Raw genomic sequence first — 12,097 nt, forward strand, 5'->3', positions numbered from 1 at the left:
CTTATTCCCAGCTGGTATGGTCTGAGCATCGAGCCTGAATACTCACAAAACATTTCCATTAGTTTTTTCTTCCAAAACTTCTTAGAACTTGATAGGGGACTGACTGATCAATATTTCCCAGAATCTGTCCTCTGTCCCCTTTTGTAAGAAATAGGCCAATTGCCCATCTGTTTTTTTATGGCATCCCCTGCATTTTCTAAGAATTTCTCTGAGATTACAGATTCCCAAGGCCAAAACCATTCCCAATATGTTCTCCTGAATCTTTTGGGGGGCCTCATATCTAGCTGCCGACCTACAGTAACCCCCCCCCCAAAAGAATGAAGTGTTAGATGAGCCTCACATCTCTGCTGAGATGTGTTTGGTGCAGGAAGTTGTCTGTTGGGTGGAGGAGTCTGGGAGGAGTATCTTTCCCAGGGTTCATGCCCCGTGTGCGGCCGTCACCTCAGACAACATGCCGCAGCTCAGGGTCTCTGGCAGCGGAGGGTGTCTGGGCTCCTCTGTCAAAGAAGATTTGCCTCTGTTATTCTTGGAAACAGTAGAAAAGAAAGGTCAGCAGATTTTTGTTTCTTCTTACTCCTACGGCTAGCCTCTATTTTTGTTGGAATTCTTTCTACCTTCTTTCCTCTCCTCCTTTCCTCCCTTCCTTCCTTCCGGACAGAAAATCTTTATGCTAGCAAACCAAAGCACGACTTAATTGTTATATATGAGCTTAATTGTTATATATGTTATATAGGAGTATGTCAGATGGGACATACACTAGATGGGACTCTAAGAGCTCTAAGTCCTACTAAGATGGGACTCTAAGCTCTAAGCTCTAAGTGGGACTTTAAGAGAAGTGCCCTTCTCCCTCCCCCATCGCTCTCTTTAGTTAACAGACTCTTTGTCCATTGCTGAGCAGGCATGCATGTGGACAGGAGCACAGCCCCTGGTACCAGGCTGCCTGCGTTCAAATCCTGGCTCTTCCACTTATCAGCTCTATGCCTTTGACCATATTACCTCGCTTCTCTGGACTCCATCTTCCTCAGGTTTAAAAAGAGAGTAGCATTAGTATTTTATTAGGCGGTGTTCATAATATTTCTAGGGCTGACATGAAGATTAAATGGTTAATGCATATAAAATTCTTATAGCAGTGCCTGGCATATATAATCATTGCTCAAGGTAAAGTTTGTCAAGTGTTGATCGAATGAATTATTGTATGTAATGCAATGCAAAGGGAAAATATACATGAATTACTACATTGTGACAAACAAGACATCAGTTTGGAGATTTTATTTAGAGTGTTTAGGTCCCCGGACTAATCTAAACTAGAATTTTATTCTGAGGGGAAAAAAAGCTTTTATGATTTAAAAACAAAATTGATTTAAGAAACAGTTTTCAGGAAAGCATATTGGCAATTTACTTTTGTAAATGTGTATGTGTGTATGTGTATGTGTATGTGCAAAATAGATCATTCAAACAAAATTATAAACTACATATGTATCGTATAAAGAATAGCACTTAAAGGAATTAAAAAAAAAAACTTTAAAAATCCCTATGTAGGGGTGCCTGGGTGGCTCAGTCTTTAAGTGTCTGCCTTCAGCTCAGGTGATCCCAGGGTCCTGGAATCAAGCCCCACATCGGGCTCCCTGCTCAGCGGGAAGCCTGCTTCTCCCTCTCCCACTCCCCCTGCTTGTGTTCCCTCTCTTGCTGTGCCTCTCTCTGTCAAATAAATAAATAAAATCTTTTTTAAAAAAATGTCTATGTACCTGCCAGGCAGCATAATAGAACATTTGCAATATCTTCAGCATTGCCTATGCGGACCTGCCCTAATGACCACCCCCTAATAGAGAAACAACCGTATTATAAATTTCTTGTTAATCATCTTGCTTTTCTTTATGGTTTTTACCACATATGGATGTAATGGTAGACATCAAATTGTTTAGACTTACCTGTTTCTTAAAAAGCAATACCACAATTAACATTGAGCTTGACTGTCAGTATATTTGGATTCATTTCCAGTATCTTCTTTTGTTCTTTCTTTGTCCCACTTTTCTATGTTTGACTTTCCACCCCTCCTCCTTTTCTTATGTTGAGATCTTGTTTTCCTTTCCTTTGGCTCCATCCTTCCCCTTCCATTGGTTTGGAAGTTAAATACTTTATTAAATGTTGACATGCATATTTAACAAAGTATAAAGTTAATCAATATTTTTCCCTCTTTCCCATTAACACAAGGACATGAGAATTCTCCCACTGGGATTTCTTTGGAATTGTGCAGTTTCACACAGAAAGGAGTCTTCACATCAAAACTGGCAGCAACAGCTTCTGATGTCTGGTTTGTTTAGTTCTTGCCTTTTGACAACATAGTAACCCTCTCTCGGGAAGAACAGAGAACAAAAGTGTTACTGTTAGGGGAAATACAGACCATTGGAGCTGGAGGGGCCTTCAAGATTACCTAAACTAGTGTTTTCCAAACTTTTTGACAAAGACGAACAGTAAGAAATAATAGTTTACGTCATAACCAATATTCACGTAAACATAGTATGTAAAACTGAAATGAAAGTTGCATGAAACAAAACTCCCCTTGGTCTGTGCAATATACTCTGAGCGATTCCGTTCCATTCTTGCATTTAAAAATCCTCCAACTTAGGGCGCCTGGGTGGCTCATTGGGTTGGGGTCTCTGCCTTCGGCTCGGGTTATGATCCCAGGGTCCTAGGATCGAGCCCCACATCTGGCTCTCTGCTTGGTGGGGAGCCTGCTTCCTCCTCTCTCTCTCTCTGCCTACTTGTTCTCTCTGTCAAATAAATAAATAGAATCTTAAAAAATAAAATAAAATAAAAAATAAAAATCCCCCAACTTGTCCAAACCCGTTAAATTGACCACATACCCACTAAGGTGCCCTGGCCCCAAACTGGAAAAACCCAACACGTGCCTAAAGTTCTCAGTTTGTAGTTTAGGAAGCCAAACCCCAGACAGATGACATGGGTGTCCCAGGGTTGTACAGTAAGTGAAGGATAGGACCCAATCTCTGATCTCTTATCTCCAAGTTCTTTATTCACATATGTCAGTCAGAGCAAAAATAACACAGAAAGGAGTGAAAAGGGTGAGCTGTAATTACTAAATGGGGAATTAAACCCTCCTGATAACTCCTAAACATCTAATTTTGGCCGATGGCTTTGACAAAGCATCTCATGACAGCCACCACTTAGGGAACCCAACTCAGTGTTGGGCACCACTCGCCATGACTTCTGACCTCTCCTAACCACCCACACAGTCGGGATTGTTATCCTTATTTTATAAATGAGGGAATAGGAGGCCGCTGGGGTGGCTTGGTTGAGCTTCTGACTTTGGCTCAGATCCTGATCGCAGGGTCCTGGGATGGAGCCCTGCGTCTGGCTCCCTGCTCAGCAGGGAATCTGCTTCCCCCTCCCCCTCTGCTCCTCCCTCACTCATGCTCAAGCTCTCTTTCTCTCTCTCTCTCAAGTGAGTAAATAAAATCTATAAAACAATAAAAAACGAGAGAACGTGTGGTCAGAAAAATAGAGTGATTTGCCTCATTTGTGCACTCATAAAGTGAGGAGCTGGGCACACCTGTCTGACCCCGAGGCCCACGACATTTTATGGCCTCACACAGCCGTTTTATGGCTCTCGACTTATTAGTGTATCTCTCAGAACGAAGATAAAGCGACAAGAGGAAGACTGTGCAGGACTAATTTTAACCAGTCAGAATAAGTAGTTGGTGATGTGATTTATAGACTTGCTTGTTTATTCTGTCTCCCCATTAGCACTTTAGCTCCTGGAGTGTATAGTCGTTGTCTCTTTTACTGTCTAGTGCAGGTTCTGACACACTGTAAGCTCACAGGGAATGTTTGTGGAATGGATAACCAGGGGCGTTTAGAAATGATAAGGACTTTGGGGGAGAAAACCATATCACAGTACCGAGACAGGTCACATACATAGGACCGAGAGCACAGCTTACGGAGAAAGACTGCTGACATTCAAAATCAGATGTCCTTTCCAAGCTGTTTGATGGTGAGCAAGTTACGTAACTTTCCTTGCACCTCCCTTTTCCTGGGGATGATAACAAGGCCCGCCTCACAGTGTGGTTCTACCAGTTAATAAAGGAAGGCATTCACACCAGCGCCCAGCTCATAGTAAGCATTGCGTAGAGTTGAGCTCTCGCTGATACCCAAGGTGATGGCGACAAAGTAGGGGAGTAATTGAACCTCGGGCTTCTATTTTAAGGAAAACGTGTCCGAAGCTTTAGTGGTTAGCCAAGTATGATCAGATGTCTGGGGACTCAGAAGACACTGCCCTCCATGAACAGTTGGTGCTAAAATTGTGCTAAATCAATCAATCTGCTACAAGCACATCTCTCCCTCATCATGAAACAGAGAGATTTATTTCTGACAACAACCAACGAGAACAAAAAACTGAACCCAGAGCAGAGAATTAAACAGATGGCCCATGAATCTGTCAAAAAGAATACGGTGCTTACTCAGCACCAGCACAGATTTATAAAGAAGAGCATTCGAGAGCAGGGGACTTAGGAAGAGACGAGGAGAATGCCACAGTGCGGTGTGTCTTCTTGTCAGGAGAGCATGTAGAACATCTGAGTTAGAGAACAGTGGAGCATTACACTAGAGTAATGTTAGAGAACAGGAGCATATACTCCTGGCATCGGGCCTTGGTTTTCTCATCTGCAAAGCAGGGATGATGACCACAGCAGCCTCCTAGTGTGGTTCGGAGAGCTGATGGAGAAAAGGTCTGTGGAGTGCTTAGTAAGCGGAAGGTAACTGTGAGCCCCTCGGGACAAGCCCTGGGTAAGCAGCTAAGGAGTTGAAATAGAACGTGGTGGACAGTCAAGGGGGTGCCTGGCTGTTGGTGTCTAATAAGCCCAGGTCTCCAGCCCTCAGAGGAAGGGTGGAAGTTTGCTTTGCATTTGTCAAAACAGATCCTTAAGGTCCCTTGGTGCCACTGACTGAAAGCTGGGCCAGAAGAAACCTCAGTAAGCAGCCCGCTTCCTTTTGTCTCCCCGCAGGGGCCTTTGTCGTGTGCTGGACCCCAGGCCTGGTGGTTCTGCTGCTTGATGGCCTGAACTGCACGCAGTGTGGTGTGCAGCACGTCAAAAGGTGGTTCCTGCTGCTGGCGCTGCTGAACTCCGTCATGAACCCCATCATCTACTCCTACAAGGACGAGGACATGTACAGCACCATGAAGAAGATGATCTGCTGCTTCTCTCAGGAGAGGAACCTGGACAGACGTCCCTCCCGCCTCCCCTCCACCATCCTCAGCAGGAGCGACACGGGCAGCCAGTATAAGGAAGACAGTAGCAGCCAAGGCACGGTTTGCAACAAGAACAGTTCCTAAGCTGTGGGTGTCCCCATGCCCACAAGGGCCTCCTCTGGGAGAGGAGCTGTGAAGAATGGCTGCCTGTCTCTAACAACACCCACCTACAGTGTTATTTCAGGTCTCAACCACTGGTGGATTTTTTTGAAAAATTATTTTACATAGTTTCAAAGCATGGGCAGCAAAGAGGGGACACGATGCACTTGGAGAAAATGCACAAAAGAGGGAAGACAGTGCAGTGGAACCCTCAGTGATGTCCTTGGAACCGCACAGAGCACCATTTCGGGCCCTGCCACCATCTTGTAGCCATTCTCTTTGTGTTTTAAAAGGATGTTGTTGATAGAGGGCTTAAGCCAAGATAAATAATAATGTTACTTGAGCCACTTGATGTAGCTGCTTGGAAAGCCTATGTTGTTCTTTCTGCATGCATTTAAAATTTTGAAAACGCTTCATCTATGATATTTGTTTCCTCAAAGAAACCATGGCCCATAGCTCGGTGTTCAGTGGGGATCTCAGAGTCACAAATCAGTAAGGGCGCCAGATTAGACTTGATTTTTAACTAAAAGAACATTCTGAGGAAGAAGATTTAGTTACTAACAAAAAAAGGTAAATGTTAGAAACTTTTCTTGAAGCAGGAAAAAAGGCCTTGATGTGGTCATCTAAGTGTGCATGGGTGTGTGTGCACACACTTGTATGTTTAAACATTTCTAATTTGTATTTAAAGACCTCAAGGACAGTAATGGTGAAAGAAAGTCACTGGCCATCGAGACTGTTCAGTCTAGGACTATAGCTGTAAAAATGACCTGTTGTGTTCTAAAAGAAAAGAGAAAGAGGTGATTCATTGGCAAATAGACATACAGACATACAGCAGGGTGAAAGGTGATATTGATAAATGGGCTGAATTCCATTCATATAGGATAAAATATGAGGTTGACTTAAGCCTTTATCTTCGTTACCTTTAAACCACTGATGGCTTGTCAGACTTAGTATGTGGAATAATTTTCTTGTTTCATATTTTGCCCACACTTACCAACATATTTCTGGTATTTGTCTTACTTATGAACTGGATTTTGATCTGTGCTCAATTTTAAAATTTTCTCCTTCAAAGAACTAAGTAAGCGACATGAAAAGCTAGTCAGTAAAAAAAAAAAAAAAAAAAAAGTGTCATACACATAGGCTACTGACCAAAGTTTTTTATATACAGAATTTAGAATATATTCAGATTTTAAAATAAGAATAACTTCAAGGCAGTTATAGTATTTATGTAGTTTGCAAAAGAAGTTTACATTTTTTTGCTATTGTGATGTAACATTTACGTGCAGGAACTACTTGGAATAAAAGGATTTGAGAAGTTGAGCTTTTTCAATGTAATAGCCTAAAATAGAGAGTATTATGATTTGAAGGTGTAGATTTCACAAACTCCATGTAGTAAGTGGGTCTATCTGAAGCTTATATCAAAGCTACCGATAAAATAAAATAAAATAAAATAATTTGTTCTCTCTTGTTGAGGCGCATTATTGCTTTGGGTATTTTCTAAGTAACAATACAGTCTGTGGTGACTATAACACACATTTCTATTGCAGAAGAAAAATCAGATTTGCCCTGAAGTACATACCCTCAGTGTTTTGTGGAAGCATTTTGAATCTACAGCTGACCAAAGGGTGGAGGATTGAAATTGAATTCCAGTCCCTGAATAGCTACTAAGGGATCTTTAAAGGTTTTATTTTGAAGAAAGCACCATTTTTAGGACTCTGCAGCAGAATGTCATATTCAGAATAGTGTCTGGAGGAGATCCAAGTGTGGAAATTTGTGATGGAAATATATAGCCTTTGTTTTTATGTGCACACACATACCTCCGAGATGGTGCAAGAGTCGAGAAGTTGTGTGCCTTTGGAAATGACAAGTGGCAACAAAGCTCACCCAGAGCGTGGCGAGCCCATCTCTTAGTTGGAGAAAAAAAATGAAGAAAGAACATATTTCCTCAAATCCTGGGACCCCACGCTTACCCGCAAGTCATTGAGAGGATGGTTCTAAAAATTCAGCCTAGACCTGTTCAGACCAACCCTTGACACAAAGCATGGGCTACTCCCTGGCCAAACAAGATTTAATTTTCTTAGATTTGTAGCCGTGCCCAACGTGTTCTCATATATCTGTGTTGGTGAAGTTTGTTTCTTTGTGAGGATTGCCTACTTGGAAAGGAAGAATTTGCAGAAATAAGTTGTTGAAGATATTTGGTGAAATTTGTTTTAAAGTGAATGGTAGACTTTGGGCCATAATGTGACCTTCAGAACACTAAGTACTGAAATAATTATGGCCCACATTTGTGTAATTCCAAATGCAAACAATACTAAACCATAGAATAAATGTAAGCCTCTAACAGAGCTCTACTTGCCCTCACCATCACCCCTTTGATGCTTTTTTAAATAAATACTGACAATCAAAATTTAGAAATTTTACTGCCCTTGTTTTACTGGGCTCGCTAAGCACATGCATAGCCCGTGGTCCAGTGGGCCAGGATCCAGGACTGGGTGATGTCAGCAGCATTAGTACCAGGTGGCAGGTGGGGGGAGGGGAGAGACATGGGAGCAGGTGGTCCAGCTCTGTTCATCTGCTGATGCCACCCTTCAAACTATAGGACATGCCATGTCCCGGGTCTGTAGACTCATTTCATGAGGTTGGAAGTGTTTTGTGCTTATTAGCTCATTAATCCTTTAATCATTTGGGGCGGGGGAGAAGAATACTTAGCCCTCTTTTAATTAACTGAATAGCCATAATGAAGGTAAGCCTGTGGAGACACCCATGAAGGTGACTTGGTGACAACCTCAAGCCCTATTAGAACCTGGAGTAAAAATAACCAAAGTGTTATTCTACACAATTATCTATCTCACTGTGTACTAAAAAAAATTTAAAACTTGCAAGCACAGATCTGACTCCTGGGATACCTCCCAAAGGATTCTCTCCCCTTGGTGGACTAGTAAGTATAATACTAAATTGGAAAGCCCTAGGGCTCTTTCCAGTTTATACAGCCTTTCAGACATAGGTGCAGGGGTTAGAATCACTTGAAGAAATGAAAAAATTGTAAAGTAAGGGAAGCTACATTTTGTGTGTATGATGCTCTCTTGAACACATGACTTAACACATGAGAGAGGGAGAAGCAGGCTCCCCACTGAGCAGAGAGCCCAATGTGGGGCTCAATCCCAGAACCCCAAGATCATGACCTGAGCTGAAGGCAGAGGCTTAACCCACTGAGTCACCCAGGTGCCTGCAATCTACTGCTTTCTTTAAGATGATGGTCATGGACACATGGCTAAGTCACATGACTTAACATACTCATCATTTAAGATCTGTTTTCACCGAAGAATAATGTTGGATGGAAGATGCTGTTGCTGTGGGGGTTGGGTTTGGGGGGTCCTAATGCTGTATTCTATTTTTACATCACTCTCCCTGGTACTTTTCAGAGTGTGTTCCCTCCAAAATTAACAGATGGTCAACTATCAATGCTAATGATTAAGACTGCAGAGTGTTTTATCATCTCTAACTTCTGAGCTAAAGGTTTGTAATGCAAATGGCAGTACAGTGGTCACCAGAATCACATGTGGAGTAAGTAAGGGAAGCTACATCATCCAGCGGACATCAGTAAGAACGTGGGTCACAACTGGGCTGTGGACACAATGCAGTACCCTTGCATCCCAGTCCACAAACATGGTTTGCAATTCCCTGGGTCAGCTGGCCTTGGAATGCACAGTGCTTGCCAGCTTTGTCAGGAGTTGCAGTTTTGTATAGCAAAACTTTACAAAATTTTTCTATATCAGCCTCTTCAAGTTTGAACAATTCAAATTTCCATAAACCATCTGTGTTGTATTTGTTACTGAGATTAGAGCCTAGCACATTCTGTATTAGACGGTTATATCAAAAAAGTGGGGAGGGGAGAGGCTGCCTGTCACAAGCCCAGGTTACATGTTTGTGCATATTAGAAAATGCTAGACCTTCCTCAAGATACTCAGCTTGCATCTATTGGAAAATCATCTATACTAATTCTGTTAGAAATTTATTACTATGTATCAAAAAACTGTACTAATATATAAGCATGTCCACAATATGATTGGCATACTTAAGAGTTGTTCATTTCACCACTCATACAAATGTCCATGACCATCATCTTAAAGAAAGCAGTAGATTGCAGGCACCTGGGTGACTCAGTGGGTTAAGCCTCTGCCTTCAGCTCAGGTCATGATCTTGGGGTTCTGGGATTGAGCCCCACATTGGGCTCTCTGCTCAGTGGGGAGCCTGCTTCTCCCTCTCTCTCCGCTTGCCTCTCTGCCTACTTGTGATCTCTCTGTCTGTCAAATAAATAAATAAAATCTTAAAAAAAAAATAACAATAGTAGATTGAAATTCAGAATACCAGGATTCCAATTTTTGTTCTGCCCTAAACAATGAAACTCTAGGTATGATTGCTGGCCTACTAAATGAGGAGGTTAAATGAGAGGCTTAAATGATCTATAAAAACATCTTTAGCTACAAAATCCTGTGATTCTATATATCGCCTCCCATATATGAATCATGTAAAGAATGCTAGCTAAGTCTTTGGATTCTTGCGATTTCACTCCTTGTGGACATTTGAAAAAGAAGGAGCTCTATGTTTGCTTATTACAATGATTCTCAAGCTTGGGGCACCTGGATGGCTCAGTCGGTTAAGCATCAGCCTTCAGCTCAGGTCATGATGTCAGGGTCCTGGAATTGAGCTCCGTGTTCGGCTTCCTGCTCAGCAGGGAGCCTGTTTTTTCTCCCTCTGCCCCTACCCCCACTTGTGCACTCTCTCTCTCTCAAATAAATCTTTAAAAAATGGTTATTGGGCTTTAGTGTACACTAGAATCACCCAGGGAGACTGTCTAAAATCTATGAGGGCCTCCGGGGTGGCCCAATCTGTTACGCATCTGACTGTTGATTTTGGCTCAGGTTGTGATCTCAGGGTCTTGGGATCGAGCCCCACATCCAGCTCCCCACTCAGTGGAGAGTCCATTTGAGATTCTATCTCTCCCTCTCCCTCTGTCCTCCCCCCATGCACATGCTCTCTCTCTCTCTTTCTCTCTCTCTCTCAAAATCTTAAAAAAAAATCTGTGAGATTAAGGTAGATGTAAAATGTGTAGTTATAAATCCATCACCAATACAGGAGAAAGGATTTCTGGAGTAAAATTAAATTGCTCATCAAAATAGAGAACCTAAGAGACCTGACGGCCTACTTATCTGTACTAAAGTGAACTTAAATGTGAAACATGTAAACCACTGATTGCTCCAATTTAAATAGGAACCCACACATTTATTTTGACATTTACCAAAGTCTTTGAACATTCCCTAGGTGCTAGGGAACAAATAAAAAGTCCTATCCAGGGGCGCCTGGGTGGCTCAGATGGTTAGGTGTCTGCCTTCGGCTTAGATATGGTCCCAGGGTACTGGGATCTAGCCCCACATTGGGCTCCCTGCTTGGCAAGGACCCTGCTTCTCCCTCTCTCCACTATCCACCCTGCTTGTGCTCTCTTGCTCTCTCTGTCAAATAAATAAATAAATAAAAGCTTAAAAAAAAAAAAAAGTCCTACCCTTAGGGGTGTCTGGGTAGCTCAGTTGGTTGAGCCTCTGACTCTTGGTTTTGGATCCAGGTCATGATCTCAGGGTTGTGAGATCAAGCCCCATGTTGGGCTCCACACTAAGCATGCAATCTGCTTGAGATTCTCTCTCCCTCTCACTCCCCCTCTGCTCCTCCACCCCCTGGGCTCTCTCTCTCTCTCTCTTTTTCAAGTAAATAAATAAAATCTTTTTTTAAAAGTCCTGCCCTTAGAAGAATTAACAAATCATAAATCAAATACAGGTATATATAGATAACCTAAGGGACATAGAGTGAAAAGGAGCTGAAGATACTAAAGAGGGATGGAATAGATGTAGCCATCCTCCAGGTATCACTTTGGAATGTGGGTGATACTGGGGTTATGTTTTTTAGATCTGTCCTCTGTGGTGTAATTCTTGATATAGAATTCTTAAGACCTGACAGAAGAAAAGGAAATCACATAAAGGGGTGACTTTTTGGGTTAAAATTAGTTTACAGTTTATGGGTTAGGGATCTGTTACTGGTAATCTAAATTAGATTTGTGTTTCTCTTAGGTGAAAGCCTGATCACAGGCTTATATAAATTTGGAGATGGGACACATCAACCAGGCTTCGGTTGGGAAAACAGAAACCATTCTGGGTACTTGAAGCAAGAAAGTATTTAAAATAGGCAACTAGGCACTTATAAAACAGTTGGCAAAGTTAGAAGAGCAAAGGTAAGGGAAGCCCATAACCAGTTCTCAAGGTTTACAGCTAACTTTCTGGGATATGTTGCCACACTGGTCAGGATCTTTTGGAAACTGCCTCCTGAGGCAGTTAATTTGTGAAAGGACACCCAGAGACCAATACAAAATCCCACATCCATTGCTAGAGGAAGAATATGGCTTCAGCTTCCCCTCTGCCTTCCTCTTCTCTCATAACTGTCTGGCACTGACAGCATCAGGACTGGGATATTTGCTGGCTTTGTGTTCCGGGAAATATGGTTTCCATGCTTCCAGCCTTTCAGATTCAGGGGCGATAGAAAAGATGAGCAACACAGCAATACAGCTGATGGCAAACAGCCAGTCCAGCACATGGAGAAAGGAAAAAGGGAGAGGGGACTTCTTGGCTTCTAAGAATTTCCCCTTTCTGAAATATGTGTGTGCGTGTTTTAACTGAGGGTAGAAGGTAT

General features: G+C 42.4%; 1 protein-coding gene across 2 annotated transcripts in view; it reads left to right on the forward strand.

Annotated features, from left to right (window-relative positions):
• The window catches only part of LPAR3 (lysophosphatidic acid receptor 3), a 72,022-nt gene extending 65,193 nt beyond the window's left edge, over positions 1–6,829 (forward strand). For both annotated transcript variants that reach the window (XM_032301426.1, XM_032301427.1), the window contains exon 3: positions 5,019–6,829. In XM_032301426.1, the coding sequence (XP_032157317.1) occupies positions 5,019–5,347 (329 nt within the window). In that variant the 3' untranslated portion in view covers positions 5,348–6,829. The remainder of the gene's footprint in view (positions 1–5,018) is intronic.
• Positions 6,830–12,097: the final 5,268 nt, after the last annotated feature.

Source organism: Mustela erminea, chromosome 10 (genome assembly GCF_009829155.1).
Source record: "Mustela erminea isolate mMusErm1 chromosome 10, mMusErm1.Pri, whole genome shotgun sequence".
Lineage (NCBI taxonomy): Eukaryota > Metazoa > Chordata > Mammalia > Carnivora > Mustelidae > Mustela > Mustela erminea.